Source organism: Pleurodeles waltl, chromosome 2_2 (genome assembly GCF_031143425.1).
Source record: "Pleurodeles waltl isolate 20211129_DDA chromosome 2_2, aPleWal1.hap1.20221129, whole genome shotgun sequence".
Classification (NCBI taxonomy): Eukaryota; Metazoa; Chordata; class Amphibia; order Caudata; family Salamandridae; genus Pleurodeles; species Pleurodeles waltl.
In genome coordinates, this window is record NC_090439.1 from 729,618,894 (window position 1) to 729,638,446 (window position 19,553).

Genomic DNA, 19,553 nt, shown 5'->3' on the forward strand with positions numbered 1-19,553 from the left:
CCTACCAAGGATCAATTTGTCAGCCCACCCATTCTTGATTACCTAATTTCACCTTCTGTTCATGTCACCATATTTCTAACAGTGTACCTTATTGGTGTCTACTGATCAATGTTTACTTCCAGTGACACAGCAAGGGTGCCATGGCCCCACAGCAAGCAAGGATATTGAGCTCCATCCCCGGATTTGGAAGTAAAAATTAAAATTTAAAAACAAACAGCCACTAACTGGGTAGTATGTGCCCCTCAATTCTCTGAGGCACAGCGGCCAATACACCTCTTGCACTACCGATAGCTACAACTGGTAACTCCCAACCTATAATTAGTATATTGCAGACACATTTATTTGTATATTTTCCTATTACATTCACAGGGTCCAATTCTACTGATGCCACCCATACTGACTCCTACCAACACCCAGTCTTCACATATCCCTGTTACCACATCACTGCTAGCATCCCACCATTCCACAGTTATCAGACCGCCATAGCCTATCTAGCTTCAATTTTATTCCCACTGATCGCTCTAGTAACTCCTGCTCCTTTCCCTTCACCTTTACTTTTACCCTCTGTGCTCTTCTTTCATCACTCAGATTGTCTTTTCACAGACAAATGTGAACAAACATGAGAAATGCTCTGCCTTGTTTCAGAGAAAAGGTGTTAACATTTTTCAAAGAGTAAGAATTTAAAATAAAATCTAAGCAAACAGTAGTCTTATCTCAGACTGTCAACGAAGTTATAGGAATACTATACCTGTTGCGCTTGAAGTCTGTGCTGAAGTTGAAGCCTCAGCTGATTTGGTTGGTTCTGCACAATGCCAGTAGGCCGCAAACCAGGCCTAGGCTGCATCCGCAACATTGCATAACTAGGTCGTTGCCCCATGGGGTGAAAGTTTGGGTCCTGCATGGTCGTGTAACTGGGCTGGCTAATTTGAGCTTGAGATGAATATGGCTGATTAAATACTTGTGCCTTCTGGTCCATGATCATGTTGGATTCCTGACTTGAGAAGGTTTCTTGTTCTACTGCTTGACTCTATAGGGTCAGAAAAAAGAACATATACATTGACCTACAAAAATCTCAGAAACCAATGCAGACGAACATCAATGTTGCACTGTTTAAATGAATGCCAAAACGCATGCACTCAACTGTGGCTTTAATTAGATATGTAAAATATTTAATCCATTGAAAACAACTGAAATTTATTGACATGAAATTGAACAAGTTAGATGTTTAACCTACATGTGTATCTTTGTTCTTTTCAGAATTACTTCACAATAGTTTGCCATAATGATAAAAGCATATCTGGTCATTTTACAGTTCACACCGCTAATTTTAAATTAACATGTTAAGATAAAGCAAACATTAAGGTTTGACATTTATATATTTAAAGTTTTACATCCCTTGTTTAATTCAAGTGTTTTGTTTGTTTTTCGAAACGGTAAGGGCCACATTACGAATGCCACGTAGTTTAGCCTAGTAACTTGACATCCCGCAATGCGCTATACTTATTGATACCGGGACACAGGTAACATCAGGCCACAGGGATGACCAAGTGTTACATGTGGGACCCTGAGAAATTAGGAATTACCTGTAGTGCGGAAGAAATTAGTTACTTACCTGTACTGGGCTGGGAATTCCCAGTAACTTCAAACAGCAGTAAACAGTGTTAAAAAGGTCATATGCCTCACCAACAGTAATTGTTTATTAGTAAATTCATCTAATTTGAAACAACCCAAAAACTAAAGTCAATAAAGTGGAAGTGCTGAGCTCTACGTTCACCCCCACGTAAGGTCACCATAGCGCTGATTTCACAGCATAATGGTGACGAGTGTGTGCGTGTGTATATATATATATATATACATGGAAAATGTCACTTACCCAGTGTACATCTGTTCATGGCATGTAGGGCTGCAGATTCACATCCTATGCATAGTCCCGCCATCTCGTGTTGGGCTCAGTGTTACAAGTTGTTTTTTTACTAAGAAGTCTTTTTCGAGTCACAGGATCGAATGACTCCTCCCTTCAGTGATAGTGTGCATGGGCATAGACTCCTTTGTTAGACTGTTTTCCCGCAGAAGGGTGTAGGAAGGAGTGATAGAGTGAAAGAATAGAAATGTACAAGTAAATGTAGTAAGTAGATAGGATGTCCATTTAAATGTAAAAAACATATATATATATATATATATATATATACACACACACACGTACAAATACTGTAATGACTACAGGCTTCCGGGGAGGAGGGAGGGTGCATATGAATCTGCAGCACTACATGCCACGAACAGATGTACACTGGGTAAGTGACATTTTTCGTTCAATGGCATGTGTAGCTGCAGATACACATGCTATGCATAGACTAAAAAGCAGTCCTTCTCCCAAAACAGCGGTGGCTAGCCTGTAGGAGTTGAAGTAGTTTGAAATAAAGTTTTAAGTACAGCTTGACCAACATTGGCCTGTTTTGAAAATACATCCACACAGTAATGTTTAGTAAATGCATGTGGAGTGGGCCATGTGACAGCTTTACATAGGTATGCCATTGGTATGTTACCTAAAAAAGCCATAGAAGCACCTTTTCTCCAAGTGGAATGTGCCTTAGGTGTTATTAAAAGTTGTCTTTTTGCTTTAAAGTAACATGTTTGGATCATTTAACAGTCCATCTAGCTAATCCTTGTTTAGAGATAGGATTACCTTTATGTGGTTGTTGAAAAGCAACAAAAAGCTGTTTAGTTTTCCTAAACTCTTTTGTTCTATCAACACAGTACATTATAGCTCTTTTAAGGTCAATAGTATGAAGAGCTCTTTCAGCAGTTGAGTCTGGCTGTGGGAAGAAGTCTGGCAATTCCACTGTTTGGTGAATGTGAAAAGGAGAAACTACTTTTGGCAAACATTTTGGATTAGTCCTAAGTAGTACTTTATGCTTGTGTACTTGGAAAAAAGATTCCTCCAGAGTGAATGCTTGTATTTCACTAACTCTTCTTAATTAAGTAATTGCTACTAAGAAAGCAACTTTCCAAGTCAGAAATTGAATATCACATGAATGCATGGGCTCAAATGGTGGTCCCATTAGTCTTATGAGTACAATATTTAGATTCCAAGCAGGAACTGGTGGGGTTCTTGTTGGAATAATACGTTTAAGTCCTTCCATAAAGGCTTTAATAACAGGAACTCTAAAGAGAGAGGTATGTTACATAGTTTGTAAGTATGCTGATATAGCAGTGAGATGAATTTTAATAGAGGAGAAAGCTAAATTTGCTTTTTGTAAATGAAGCAGGTAGCATACAACATCTTGCACTGATGCTTTAAGTAGGTCTATATTTTTAGGTTGACAGTAGTAAACAAAACTTGTTAGCATACCATTGCCTAGTTGTAGGTTTGCGTGCTTGTTTCAGAACTTCCATGCATTCTAATGGAAGTTGTAAGTATCCAAATTCTATGACTTCAGGAGCCAAATTGCTAATTTCAGAACACTGGGATTGGGATGCCCGATTTGACCTTTGTTTTGTGTTAACAAATCCGGTCTGTTTGGAAGCTTTCAATGAGGTACTACTGACAGATCTAGAAGTGTTGTGTTGCTGTGCCCACGTGGGGGCTATGAGTATCATGGTGAGAGATGTGTGACAGTTTGTTGACCAGAAATGGAATTAGCGGGCGAGGGGGAAAAGCGTAAGAAAATATCCCTGACCAGTTGATCCATAGAGCATTGCTCTTGGACAGAGGATGTGGGTGCCTGGATGCAAAGTTTTGGCATTTTGCATTTTCGCTTGTTGCGAATAGGATTATCTCTGGTGTACCCCACATTTGAAAGTACTGTTGAAGTACCTCAGAGTGAATCTCTCATTCATGTATCTGTTGCTGTGTCCGGCTTAGCAGGTTCACTAGCTGATTGTGTACCCCTGTGATGCATTCTGCTAGCAAGTAAATGTGAATTGCCCATTTCCAAATGGTTTGGTCTAGAAGGGACAGTTGCGATGAATGTGTGCCTCCTTGTTTCTTCAGATAATACATTGTTGTCATATTGTCTGCTTTTATTAAGACAGTTTTGTGCTTGAGAAGGAGATGAAAGGCTTTTAGGGCAAGGAACACAGCTAACAATTCTAAATGGTTTGTGTAATAAGTTAAGTGTATTGAATTCCATTCCCCTTGTATGGTAAGGTTGTTGAGGTTAGCTCCCCAACCTATCATTGATGCATCTGCTGTTACTGTAGTCTGAGGCCCAGGGTCCTGAAATGACAGCCACTTTATTAAATTGTTGTGATTCCACCATTGAAGAGATTTGTGTGTTTGGCGCTATAACACTAGATCCTGCAACTGACCCTGTGCTCAAGACCATTGCTGTGAGAGGCACTGTTGTAGTGTTATGTTTAATCTTGCATGTGGTACTATTGCTATGCAGGATGCCATCATTACCAATAGTTTCATGATAAACCTTACAGATTAATGTTGATTTGGCTGTATCTGTGATCTGAGATTTTGAAAAGCGTGTATCCTTTGTGTATTTGGATTGGCTAGGGCTTTCTGGGTATTGAGAATAGCACCTAGGTAAAGTTGAACCTGTGCTGGTTGAAGATGAGATTTTTGGTAATGGACTGTGAACCCTAATGTGTGTAGGGTTTCTATTGTGTATGGACTGTGTTGCTGACATTGTATAATATTGCATGATTTTATTAGCCAGTTGTCTAGATAAGGAAATACATGTATGTGTTGTCTTCTTAGGTAAGTTGCTACTACTGCTAGACACTTTGTGAAAACCCTTGGAGCTGTTATGCCGAATGGAAGAACTTTGAATTGGTAGTGGTTTCCCCCATTACACACCTTAGGCATTTTCGATGAGCTGGATGTATGGGGATATGAAAATATGCATCTCTGAGATCCAGTGCAGTCATGTAATCTTGTTTTTGTAGTAGTGGAATGATGTCCTGCAGCGTTACCATGTGAAAGTGTTCTGACAGGATATATAGATTTAGTGGTCTGAGATCTAGAATGGGTCTAAGTGCGCCATTCTTTGTGGGAATGAGGAAGTATAGTGAATATACCCCTGTTCCGTGTTGAGATTTTGGAACCAATTCTATTGCTTTTTTTAATAGCACTGATTGTATCTCTTGTTGTAACAGAACGCTGTGTTCTGGGGACAACCTGTGATAACGAGGGGGAATGTTTGGAGGAGTAGAAATGAGTTCTAGGCAGTAACCATTGCGGATAATTGAAAGTACCCATTGGTCTGTGGTGATATTTTGCCATTGGGAGTGGAGCTGCTGCAGTCTGCCCCCCACAGGAGATGTGTGGGGCTGTGGTATACTGAGAAAGTCACTGTTTTGATGGAGTGGTGACACTCTTTGAGGCTTGACATTTGCCTCTGGATCTGAAGTGTTGACCTCTATAAGAGCCTCTAAATGCTCCTTTTTGGTATTGCTGTTGACCTTGTTTAGGTTGTGAGGTGGAAGCGTCTGTAGATTGGGTCTTGAAACCTCCTCTAAATTGTTGTTTACGAAAGGAGCCTCTATAAGGTGTAGTGTATAGAGCTCCCATAGCCTTTGAAAAGTCAGAGTATTTTCTGAGCTTTTCAATTGCTGTGTCAACCTCAGGACCAAATAGGTGGGTTTTTTTGGGTTTTTTCAAATGCCATATTGAGCACTGCTTGTTGGATTTCTGGTTTGAAACCAGAAGATCTTAACCATGCATGTCTACGTATGGTTATGGCAGTATTTATGCTTCTAGCTGCTGTATCGGCAGCATCAAGATCAGATCTTATTTGGTTGTTGCTAACTGCCTGACCTTCAACAATTTGTTCAGCCCTTTTTTGATATTCTTTTGGCAGGTGTTGTAAGAATTTCTGCATTTCGTCCCAGTTTGCCCTGTCATAGTTCACTAGTAGGGCTTGTGAATTGGCAATGCGCCATTGGTTAGCTGCCTGTGTAGCTGCCCTCCTACCAGCAGCATCAGACTTCCTGCTTTCTTTGTCAGGGGGAGGAGTATCCCCTGAAAATTGGCTATTGACCCTTTTCCTATCAGCACTGACGACAACAGAGTCTGGTGGTACCTGTTGAGTGATGAAAGCTGGGTCTGTTGGTGTAGGCTTGTATTTTTTGTCTATTCGTGGTGTTAAAATTCTAGCCTTAATAAGTTCTTTAAATATGTCATCTGCATGTCTGAGCATTTTAAGTGGGTGGAGGACAATGTATTGAAAAGAAAATCCTCCTCCACAGGCTCAGCATGCATTTGTACCCCATAGTACGCAGCTGCTCTCCAAATGACCTGTGTATATGCTGTGCTATCTGGTGGCGAAGGTTTGGAAGGATAGAGGTCTGGGTCATTTAGTAGTATGGGATCAGGATCATAAAATCCCATGGGTCAACCGTATCACCATGCAAATATGTATGGGAGTGTGTTAGTGAAGGCAATGGTGGTGGGGTAGCAGGTGGTGGTGAGAAAGTTGTGGTGAATGTGGTGGAGACATTTGTAGAGGTAATGGTTTCTCCTTCCTTTTAAAGACTTTTGCTGGTGGTGGAGCAGTATCAAGAATGTCTTGAAACGCCAACTTTCTTTTGGTGTGTGGAGAAGGTGAAGCAATGATTCTCCCAGTCTCTTTTTGAATATGTATCCTTCTTTGTTTGGGGTCCATGATTTCAAATACAGGTGAATATCCGATTCTTCAGAAATATATTCTGATGTTGTTTTAGAGGATTGATCATGGAATGTCTGAGCTGTGCTTTTAACGGCTCGAAAGTCCTTGTTCCTCTGTGTGCAAAGATTTTTTCGGCTCCGAAGTGGACAGCTTTTTTGGTCCCGAAGATACAGCCTATTTCGGCTCCGAAGCGGGATGTTGAACTTTCGACTGCGAATAGTGTGGACGTTGGCTTGGCTCTAATGTGGAGCTTTTAATAGACTTACTCGACTCCAGCATCGAAACGGGTGTGGCCTTTGTCGGCACCAAACCCGAAGGTCGGTCGCTGACTATTTTCTTTTGGGTGGAACCATGGCTCTCAAGCAGTGATGCACACAAGGCCTTAATAGGTCTCTTGGAAGTGGGCATAGGGGCAGCTGTACTCACATGCTTAGCCACAGTGAATGGTTGGCTGTCTTTGTCCGAGTCTGCTTCAGAGTTGGTGTCCTGGATCTAAACTGCCGTCTGTGCCTGTTCTTCTACGGTGTCGGTGTACTCTGTATGTTTCAACCCCATTTCAAGTCTCCTCGCTCTCTGGTCATGCAGTGTCTTCTTCGACCGGAAGGACCGGCAAGCTTCACAGTCGTCTTCTCGATGCTTGGGAGAGAGACAGATTACATACCACGTGTTGATCCGTATACAGTAATGTTGCGTAGCATTGAGGACAGAATCAGAATGGAGACCCTTCCACCAGGCTTTGGCATGTAGGCCTGAACAGGCCTGAGTTGGGCGCCCAAAGGAATTATCGGCTCGATTACCGATGGAAACGCAATCCAAACAATACCAACGGTGAAATAGAGTTATTATAAAGTTTCCGAATCGAAATTCTCAGAGCGAGAGGAAACACGTCCGAACCAGACAGCGGAAAGAAAACAATCTAACAAAGGAGTCGATGCCCATGCACACCATCACCGAAGGGAGGAGTCATTCAATCCTGTGACTCAAAAAAAAAAAAAAAAAAGACTCCTTTGGAGAAAAACAACTTTTAACACTCAGAGCCCAACACTAGATGGCGGGACTATGCATAACACATGTATCTGCAACTACACATGCCACCAAACATATATATATCACAGCAGTGAGCCTCTGATCGAGGAAAGGTAGTGTCACCCATGAATATATGAAAAATACCAATGGTGAATGTAATTAATTGGTTTATTACTCGTGGGGGTAAGTCCCTACTTCATATCCACAAGCCTTGACTTACCATGGAAGTCACTAAAATAAACCTGACCTCGACCACTGGTATCTATGGCACAGAGCAGACCTCTAACTGTAATACTAAAATCAAGTCAAAATGCAAAACAATAAAAATCCCGAAACAAATTTAGAAAAAAAAAAAAGAGTAGAATTTAATAAACCAAATGATACAAAAAAGAACCAAAATCCAGCAAGGGGAATGTTTAAGTACAACTAGCACCAAGGAGCACAAAGTGTCAATGATAGTCATAGGTAGTCTGGGACCTATGTGCAACCGGAAGCTGACTGTGATAGTGTGTGGTTTGGATACACCAACCAGCTTCATCCTGACCATTTCAACTTGTGTCTTTAGTTGTGTAAGTCTCATGCCACCTTAGGAGTAGAATTTTAAAGTTCCCCAGGACTTCAGGGGAAGCACTTAGAGACTCAGAGTTGATGACAGAGTACAGTTCAGGTCCACTTGCCAAGGATAAGCTGGGCTGTTGCAGGAAAGGCCTCTTCTAGCCTGTTGTATTCCTTGGACAGAAAGTCAGCCTTATGACCCGCGGAGTCCACTTCTTTGTTCTGGTTACTAGAGGGAGAGCTGGTCGAGCAGCCCTTAAGGATTCTTTTTAGGTTGCAGACTGCAGGTGCATTACTTATCAGAACATCCTCAGGTTCAGGAGTGCACTGAAGATCTCAACACCAGTTCTCTCAGTAGCCATAACATTTATCAGTCGAATGCTGTCATCCTGTTGAACAAGCTCACGACAGCCTGATTATCAACCAAGAACACCACTCTCCTGTTGGTGAACTCTCTCCCTCAAAACTCCAATGCCAACAGCACCAGAAAAAAAGTCCAAGAATGTGATGCTGCTGTTTTGCACCCCCCCCCACTCATCCGACCACCTCTCTGCCCACCATTGTTCACTCCAGTAAAATACACATCATCCTGCCTGATGCATCAGAGAAAACCTTGACGTCCCACCCAGACAGGCTGGTCACACTATCACCCCACTGTACTCATTAAAAAAAAATCTGGAAGCCCACTTCATAAAGTCAACAGTCTACAAGAAAACATCCTGATGCAACTACCCTACAAGCAAAGTTCAGGTGTCCCAAATCTTGCTGTACCTTGATCAACCCACGTTTGCTCTTTGCCAACACTTCCTGCAACAGGCAACATTGTTAGCTTGGCTCTAGGGTAATATGAAGACCATGGCTACCGAGTCCAGTTATATCCCCAAACTTGGTAGGGTCAAAGCAGGTCCCTCAGTCTTTTCTTCTGTCAGTGTGACCCATCCCCCCAACTTGGTGGCCACATGTTGCACTCACTGCCATTATCCTTCCACACCCTTTATTGCTCCCTACCCACCCTTCCCACTAATAGAATATTATCCACATAATGAATAACTTGCTTCAAACCTGCTACAAATGTTGCCATCCATTCCAGGAAGGTAAAAAAAAATCACTGAAATACTGCACAAGCCACCAAACATTCCAGAGACATTTCCTTGTCAACTAAATATTGGCCCCCAAACTGTAGTCCCAGTAAGGAGAAGTCTGAAGTGTGAACTGGCAAAAGTCGGAAAGCAGACTGAATGTTTGCCTTTCATATCTACGTTCCCTTTTCACAGTTCCACACCACTGCCACCTCCTTGACCAGGTTTGTGTTGCTAACAACCACTCCTGCTGGTCAATGAAATCATTCATGCTCCCAAAACAGCCCGGCTAGGCAAGTGGTGTATAACCCCTCAGCTTTCCTGTCACCTTCTTAAGTATTATCCCAAGTGGAAATTCATGGGGCTGGGCAATGGTAAATGCAGAATGGACCCACCATCATCCCAACCCTGGACCTCCTTCTACAGTTTAGCCTGCACAACATCTTCCATCCCATTTCTCAACTTCAAACTGGCCACTCAGGGCTGCATATGCAGCCCATGTATGGTATGTGGAAGTCTTGATGCCACTAACCTGTCTGGCTATTTTGCCAACTACGGGGTCATTGTCTCCATTTTAAATGGCATACTGGCCCTTCCCCCAGACACCTTTGCCATTTCCCCTCTTTGCAGTCCCTGCATCATGAGCTTTCATGCATAAGTTGGTAGGGAGAGCTGGAGCCCGCCCCTTGTTGTAATAGCACCAGGCTCCACCCTTTTTAGCCTCGTGGGTCTACGTTATCACAGTCCATCGCTATTTTGCACACCATATCACATCAGTTTGGACCTAGACATATGCACATCAGTCTGCTACAATTAAAACAGTCTAGCCCGAACTGCCAGGCCAGGTCCTTCCTGAACCGGAACACAAGCAACCTAGGACCGGTTTTGCCCTAGTTAGAGCTCATCAGCCAGGTATAGCTTGGTTCCAGTGACCCAATGTGCACAGGACCCACACTTGGTACTCCAACTCCATATAAAAATAGCAGTTGTGAGGCGCCTTATAGAATTAAAAAACATTTGCAACAGTTATCTGATGGCAAACAACATTACTAGAATATGCTAGCTGCAAAAGGAAGCAAGGATGGATGAGAGGGCTGGATTCCATTATAAATGGGAGGGAGAGCTTGTAGTCTACTTTAATGATGACAAAAGGGTCACAATAATGAGAAAGTCCACAAGGAGAGTGACAAACACCCAGGGTCTACAGAGGCTATCAAAATTATCCACAGATGGCATATCATACCAGCACATAATCATTGGGAAGAGATCATATACGTACTGGAGAGTCGGAGATGACAAGGGAACACTATTACATACAATACTTGGCTGCCTCAACAGGAGGAGTTACTGGATGTAGGTCATCAAGGCGGTGGAGAAATTATTGGGGGGTGCAGGTCCCTGGAGAGAATTTTAATAGGATGGATTCCCAAAATGAAGTGGGTGGCAAATAAAATGGTGGGAGCTGTGGTTAATATTTGTTCCTATCTGCCTAACAGCTTACACTTTCAAAAAAGGGCATTGTCTCAATGTCTCATGTCAGTGAGTGGTATGATAAAAAACACAGAAATAAAGTTTTATAAATTATGCGCCCTCTTCCCCTGGAATATTTTGCAGCAGACTCTAGAGAAAATAAATGCCCAAAAACACTAAGCATGACATATACTAGCCACACCAGTCTCTATGTGGTAGGGTGTGATTGCCATAGGTGGGCGGGACGGGATTTAGGCATACCCATTCGTGGATGGGATTTTATATAGACAGGTCGAGTAGGGGAATTAATATGGATGGGACGTAATTCAATATTCAAAGTTCAAAGTGACGTGTCGAGTATTAAACAGCTGTTTAAACTAAAATATACATTTAAATATAAAATGCAACATCAGCAAGAACAAGAAGGAAGCCCAACCCATCTTAAAAAATATAACAATGACATTACCATCAAACCTGCCTATATGAGGGCTTGATAGTCATTGTGAATACCACAAACTTTAATCAGGAAATTGGGAAGTACTTAAGACAACTATCTAACCTAGAGCACTACACCAAATTATCTAGAGACCTGGCACAAGATATAGTTCACCAGATTAGACAAATAATGGATGCAAGTCTGAAAGCTAATTCTCTAAGTAAACACAAACATCAATTCCGAAACAGACAAAACACTCGCAATCACAGGTAATCTACACATTAGCAACAATTCAATAAGACCCAGAATGCTCCTCTCAAGGAGCCCAAATAAGTCAGGCTGTGAATCCATTATGGTTTTCCTTAAGCCCTTTATACATTAGACTGATGTTTACATACATGACGGCACAGACTATATTTAAACCTTTGAACAACTGTAGGTAACAATGGACATCACCAAAATTCCACAGAGGAAAGCTATTGCAGTAATTTAATTCTTGAGTACCTGTGTATCACCTGTCCAAGTACTGACAAAAATTCACTGTTGGCTTCATAGACATTGCCCTTTCAGAGAATTGTATTAATTTTGTTAGTTACTATCAAGTCAAAGAAGTTGCTATGGGCGCAACCTTGGGCCCAACCAAAATAATGTGTTTATACATTGTTATGAACACCAATGCATCCTTAATAGCAATGATCTTTCTAAACATCACACCGTAGCAACATTATTTTGACAATGTTGTCATGATTCAAACAGCAACACCGAAGAATTACGAATGTTCCTGACATGGATCAATAACTATAAGCTGACATAGTTTGCAATGACATATGATGCACAATCCATTAATTCTTGGATACAGCAATCAAATGTGTTGCCAACCTTCTGTATACCTCTTTACCCACAGACAGGAATTCTGTTATTACTTATTCCAGCTGCCACCCATGTAGTTTGTGTGACAATGTGCCTTTTAGCCAATGTCTACGTTTAAGCCACAGTTCTACTTCGAGAGTGCATTAATTAGATATTCTAATTGACAAACTGAAAACAAGACAATACCCTCCAAGACTAATAAGGAGGACCAGGAAATTCATCTGGAGTTGCCCTCAAGAATGTTTAACTCCTAAAACTAGGAAAGAAAAACGGTCAAGACTGTTAGTAAAAGAACTTAGCCCCATCAGCAATATCTGGCACAAATGAGCAAATAATCATTAGAATATCCTTACCAAACCAGACTGCTCAATAAAGGAACCCCTCTTTTAATTTAAAAATGTGAATATAAAAGACCACATTAGAGAGCTCAAACCAAACATACTGCACAGACTTGAACACTTTAAATGTGGATCCTGCAGTGTTTATCCTTAACCCCTTCGTTGCCAGGCCTTTTCCCCCTCCAGTGCCAAGCCATTTTGGGGCTATTTGGGGCAGTTTGTGCTTATGCACTCATAACCTTCTGTCCACATAAGCCACCCACACCAAATTTGCATCCTCCCCCCTCCCCCCCCCAAACATCCCAGGGATTCTAGAGGTACCCAGAGTTTGTGGGATCCCCTAGAGGAGTCTAAGAAATTAGCTAAAATAAAACAAAAATTTCGTTTAAAAAAAAAAAAGAAGAAATGGGATAAAAGTGCTGCAGAAGAAAGCTTGTGTTTTTTACCCCCTGAAAATAGCATCAACAAAGGGTTTACGGTGCTGAAATCCCCATCTTCCCAGCTTTCAGGAACAGGCAGACTTGAATCGGAAAACCACATTTTTCAACACGATTTTGGCATTTTCCTGGGACATATCACATTTTTACTATTTTTTGTGCTTTCAGCCTCCTTCCAGTTTGTGACAGAAATGGGTGTGAAACGAAAGCTGGATCACAGACAGCTTAACATTTCTAAAAAGTAGACAAGATTCTGAATTCAGCAAGGGGTCATTTGTGTAGATCCTTCAAGGCTTTCCTACAGAAAGTAACAGCTAAAGTAAAAAGAAAAATAGTGAAATTAAGGAGAAAAAAAAAAAGAGCTATTTCTATCCATGTTTTCTTTTATACATTTTTTCAGCAATGGCAGATTTTTGAAAGCATTAAGCCGTTACTTCTGCTGGACTCTTCTTTTTGCGGGGATATATAGGGCTTGTAGGTTCATCAAGAATCCTAGGTACCCAGATCAAATGCACCTTGTAATGGGTTTTCATTGTATACCGGGTATCCACCAATCCATTTGGTGAAATATAAAGAGTGAAATATAGGTATCCTTGAAACCTTTGTATTGTCAAAATGGGCACAAGATAAGGTGTTGAGAAGCAGTGGTTATTTGCACATCTCTGAATTCCAGGGTCCCCATACTAGCATTTCTCAAATAGACTATTTTTACACACTGTCTTACATCTGGAAGGAAAAAATGTAGAGAAAGACAAGGGGCAATAACACTTGTTCTTCTTGCAGGAAAGTAGCCTCTTTCTAGCTTGGTTACCCCCCACGTTTGACCGGTTCTCAGTGTCTTTGACTGTGTCTACTGGGATCCTGCTAATCAGGACCCCAGTAGTTATGCTCTCTCCCTTAAATTATTGTTACTGCATACTGGTAACCCAATATTTCACCTGCAATTGGCATACTTGTGCCCCCTTATAAGTCCTAGTATATGGTATTGATGTACCCAGGGCATTGGGGTTCCAGGGGATCCCTATGGGCTGCAGCTTATCTTTTGCCACCCAGAGGGAGCCCATGCAAAGGCTTCTACAGGACTGTCATTGCAGCCTGCGTGAAAAGGTGCATGCACCCTTTCACTGCCATTTAAACTGCACCAGGTCACTTATAAGTCACCCCTATAGCAGGCCCTCCAGCCCTAAGGGCAGGGTGCAGAGTACCTGTGTGAGGTTACCCCTGCACTAGCAGAGGTGCCCCCACGACTTCCAAGACCATTTTCCCAGACTTTGTGAGTGCAGGGACGCCATTTTACACATGTACTGGACAAAGGTCACTACCTATGTCCAGCTACGTAATGGTAACTCACAACTTAGGCATGTTTGGTATCAAACATGTTGGAATCATACCCCAAGGCTTTTGCAAGCATTGGTTGTAGGAGTCCATGGACTCTGGAGGCTCCTTAGAGAACACCCAAAATTGCTATTCCAGCCTTATGAGGTTTTCCAGGCAGCCCCAGCTGCTGCCACCTCTCATGACAGGTTTCTGCCCTCCTACTGCTTGAGCAGCTCAAGCCCAGGAAGGCAGAACAAAGGATTTCCTTTGGGAGAGGGGTGTTACACACTCCCTTTGGAAACCGGTGTTACAGGCTTGGGAGGGGTAGCCTCCCAAGCCACTGGAAATGCTTTGAAGGGCACATTTGGTGCCCTCCTTGCATAATCCAGTCTACACTGGTTCAGGGACCTCCAGTCCCTGCTCTGGCGCAAAACTGGACAAAGGAAAGGGGAGTGGCCACTCCCCTGTCCATCACCACCCCAGGGGTGGTGCTCAGAGCTCCTCCAGAGGGTCCCTGCGTTTTGCCATCTTGGATTCCAAGTTGGCAGGGAACTCTGGGGGCATCTGAGTGGCAAGTGGCAGCAGGTAACGTCATAGCCCTCCCCTGATAGGTGCTTACCTGTGTTGCTGACCAATTCCCCCTTTCAGGGCTATTTAGGGTCTCTCTCTTGGGTGGTTCTTCAGATTCGGATTGCAAGACTCTAGCAGGAATCCTCTGCATCCTTTACTTCACATTCTCACCACAGAAACTGCATCTGGACCCTCCAGGAAATCTACAAACTGCAACAAAGAAGCAAAGATGACTTCTGAAACATGGTATCTTCAGCTCCTGCCAGCAACTACAACTGTATCCCGGTCGGGCATCCTCAGAGGACAGCCTGTCTTCAAAAGAAAGAAGGAATCTCCCTATGAGTGAAGGAGTAACTCCCCTGCTTCAGCAGGCACCTCTCTGCATCAAAGGCCGGTGGCGTGGGTCCCTCCCTCCTGACTGGTTGCATGGATCCATCATCACAGGTGGTGGACTGAAATGATCCCAACTGCCCTGATGTCCTACTGTCCAACTTTGTTGGAGGTGAGAGCATGTCTTCCCACGCAAGACAGTACCCTGTGTGCACTGCATGTTGTGCAGTTGCCAAGCCTTGTTGGCCCTTCCACAAAGTTCTTCGTACACCGTGCAGCTCCATCCACGAGCACTCTATCCTGCGACGTATATCTCCCTGAGATCCTTTATTGTAGTGCTGCGTGGGCCTCTTTTTGCGACGTATATTTTCCTGAGATCCTTTATTGTAGTGCTGCGTGGGCCTCTTTTTGCATCTTCTTTGTCCCCATGCTGTGGGAGTCCTGCGCGCGCTGTCTGGTCTTCTGAGGGCTCTAGGAGTTGCTGAGAGCCCCCTCTGACTCTCCCTCATGGGTAGAGTCCACCAGGTCCTTCCTGGTCCCGGTCAGCGCCATTTTCCGCTAACCGCAAGCTTTGGGTGTACCAAGGCTTGTTAGCAGAATCCAGCAACGCAAACCAGACTGCAATCTTCCATCCGGCGTGGGCCATCATCTGCACCAACCAGGAACCCGCATCAGTCTTCTTGAGGGCAGTACTGGCTATTGTTCTTCACCTTTGGTTCTTCTTTTGCACCTTCATCCTGGTTAGCGTGGGCGCCTGTTCTCCTTGGACTCTTCTGTGCTTCTAGGACTTGGTCGTCTTCTTCCACAGGTCTTCCGGTCCAGGAATCCACCGTTGGTGTCTTGCAGTCTCTTCTGGTTCTTGCATTACCTTCTTTCTCGTGTTCTTGTGTGTTCTAGGAAAGTTACTGTGATTTACTCCTGCTTTCCTGGGCTATGGGGTGGGGTCTTTTACTTACCTTTGGTGTATTCTAATACTCCCAGTGCCCCTCTACACACTACACTAGGCTAGGTAGGAAACCGACATTCGCATTCCACTTAGTATATGGGTTGTGTTCCCCTAGGCCAATTTCTAACTATAGTGATTTTCACTACTTCTATCTGTTTTTACACCTTATTTTGCATACTAGTGTATATAATTTGTGTATTACTTACCTTCTAAGGGAGCATAGCCTCTAGGGTATTTTTGGCATTGGTGTCAACAAAATAAAGTACCTTTATTTTTGTAACACTGAGTATTTTTTTTTCATTTGTGCGAGTACTGTGTGACTGCAGTGGTATTGCATGAGCTTTGCGTGTCTCCTAGATAAGCCTTGGCTGCTCAGCTACAGCTACTCCTTAGAGAGCTTGACTTCTAGTCACTGCCTACATTTCACTAATAAGGGCTAAATGGTACTGGTACAAGGTAAGTGTCATAGGTACCCACTACAAACCAGGCCAGCCTCCTACACTTCTAGACTGTGTTTCCCCAAGTCTCCTGATAAAAATGGTACCTCTTGTGTGGGTAGCCCTAGTGCTCGACGACAGGAAACGCAACATGGACATATCACATTTTTACATTGACATCTGACGCACATTTTTACATTGACATCTGACGTGCTTTTTGGAAAGTGCCAAGCTGTGGATTTTGGCCTCTAGCTAATCCGGTACATAGGAAAACCTAGCATTTTTTAACACTAGACACCTGGGAAAACCTGGACGTGGTAACTTATGGTGTTCTCACCAGGTTCTGCTAACCAGAATCCTTTGCAAACCTCAACATTTGGAACAGAAAAAAACAACAACAAAAAAAAAAAAAAAAAAAACACTTTTTCCTCACATTTTGGTGATAGAAAGTTCTGGAATCTGAGAGGAGACACAAATTTCCTTCCTCCCAGTATTCCCCCAAGTCTCCTGATAAAAATGGTACCTCACTTGTGTGGGTAGGCCTAGTGCCTGCAACAGGAAATGCCCCAAAACACTATGTGGACACATCAAAATTATCAATTACAAAACTACCTGTTTTTGCAAAGACGGGGGAGCACCTGCATTTTTGGTTCTGGGCTCAGCAGCCATGTAGGGAAACCTACCAAATCCAGACATTTCTGAAGACTAGACACCCGAGGGAGACCAGGGAGGTGTGACTTGCGTGGATCTACCAGTGTTTAATTACCCAGAATCCTCAGCAAACCTCAAATTTAGCTACAAAAACAAAACAAAATAAGAGACACTGGTGGGCCGGGTGCAGGACTTAATGATTAGGTCCTGGGCACCCAAGGGGTTAAACATCTTCAACAACAAAGCTTCTGCTATGAGACCTTAACTATAATGCTGAACAATCACACAACTTGTAACAATCAAATGTGGTGTATGTGATTTGCTGTTCTTGCTTGTTGAATTATGCAGGACAGGCCCAAAACATTAAAGCAAGGATTCTACAATATGAGATGCTGTGCCATACTGAATGCTTGATGGAATACTAGACCACGCATTCCCACAGAGCAGACATCAGATAGCAAGTGGTGTAATATGTTATCCAGGACTCCAGCAGTGGAGAAAATAGATGAGATTTTCATGAGAATGCAGATAGACAGACTCATGCATGGCCTAAATGAATCAGAGAAAATAATCACTAATGGCTGCTCGCTGGTGCAACTTTAGACATTCCCTTCATTAGCATATTTTTCTCTAGCTATAGAAGAGGACAGCTGTCCAGCCATTTCTTGATTAAACTTCTGGAGTTTGATTTATGTGTTGCAAATAATTTCGTCTTTCATCCACTACCAGCTTGACAAGTTCCAAATCACTCATCACATCCACCATTATCCTTGGGCCATTTCCCTGATCTAGTACCTTTTAGGTCCCTCCAATAAGAACTGGCAAGCACTCCCCATGCAAGTGCTTCCTGTTTGTGTGTGCTTAAATACAACTGTCCAGCGGGGAAACTGCAAACTGGTTTCCTTCCTTTTCCAACTAGCTTGTATCACCAAGAACAAACTCCAGGCCAGTGAGATGATAGCCCTATGTAGGATACTGAATTTCCTCACTCATTTCAACTTTGTCACTAAGAATTATTACACTCATTTGCCGTTCTGCCTATTTCCCTTCCTTATGCTATACGAGGTCAAAAATCCTTGTCTACATTCATCCTGCCAGCACAGAATATTTGATCGTATAGTGATTTACTTGAGAAGCTGCTGATCATATTCCCTTTATTGGGGTTCACTTTACATGGTAAGCAAGGGCACGCATATCGGGGACAATGTTTAAGACAATTTTCAGTCCCATTTCTTTTTTTTTTTTTTCTTCAGTTTTTTCCTCATCTGCTGTAGCTGTCAAATATAACTTGATTTAAATAAAACAGAAGGAACCACTCTTCAATTACTTTTATGTTTACTTCCCAAGTTCTCAGGAATACTGGGTTACTCTTTATTTTATTTTCAGTAGCACTAAAAGACGCAGCAGCAGACTGAAACTGACGCTTCATCTAGCACTGTTTCACTCTCCAGTACAGCTGGAACCTCCTGGAGTTTGAGTCTACTTGAGTACACTAGTTATTGCTGTAATCAGGTGCATAATCATAAGCTGACCTAGAGTGAAGGCACACACCAATGAACACACTGCACAGGCTTCATACAACACTGCAGAATACATGCCTATCATAGGCTGCAGGACACTACAAATGTCATACTATGCTAGATTATGAATGTACGTTTGAAAGAGAACTTGTCTACTTTCCTTGTCCTTATTTTGCTCCTCTGGCATTCTTCTCCCTTACCTCTACTCCCTGGTCAACTTTGCCTTGCATGCTATTGCTGCCCTGTTCCTCACACCTATTCTCTTTATCATCTCTCAGGGTCACCAATCAGCTTCTCACTAACTCAGCTCTTTTGTTCTAGTCAGTTGTCTCTTGGTCACACCCTCCACAATTTGTCTTATCTACTGCTCTCAGTAGTATATTTCTCAACCATCTCTATTGTCTCTCACGTCGCTGTCTAGATCCTTTCTCAGACTTCCTTCTCCCCCTCTCAACAGTTTATTTTGCATCCATCTCATTAACATTTCCTCCACCACATTTCCCTTTTCTTAGCATTTTCACCTCTCATCTCTGCCTCACTTCCCTTGCTTTTCAGTCTCATCTATCCGTACATCATTTCTCTATCACTCACCTGTCCCTCCCAATCCTTCTCTCAGCTGTCTTTCTACGATGCAGTACAACCTGTTTTTCTTCTAACTCTTTCTACTTCAGTCGCCTTTCACAACTGTCATCAACTTATCTTTTTAACTGGTCTTCTCTGCCACATTCTTTCACACCTGTCCCCTCACTGACCAGTGTGTATCACATCTGACATCCATCCCCAACCTCTTTCCGTCTCCTTGAATTGTTTTCTGACATCTCTCAACTGTATCCCCACTTCCAGTTCTTTCTCACCTGTTCCTCAACTACCTCTTTCCAAGTTTCCTTTAATACCTTTCTCCATCACATCTGTCCAACTGTTATCAATCAGGGATGATCATCTTTTCACACGTTA

The 19,553-nt window shown here is 42.8% G+C and overlaps 1 protein-coding gene across 14 annotated transcripts in view; it reads right to left on the reverse strand.

Annotated features, from left to right (window-relative positions):
- NCOA2 (nuclear receptor coactivator 2) overlaps positions 1-19,553 on the reverse strand; it is a 1,057,595-nt gene that overhangs the window by 193,322 nt on the left and 844,720 nt on the right. For all 14 annotated transcript variants that reach the window (XM_069220319.1, XM_069220317.1, XM_069220318.1 and 11 more), the window contains one exon: positions 749-1,027. In XM_069220319.1, the coding sequence (XP_069076420.1) occupies positions 749-1,027 (279 nt within the window). The remainder of the gene's footprint in view (positions 1-748; positions 1,028-19,553) is intronic.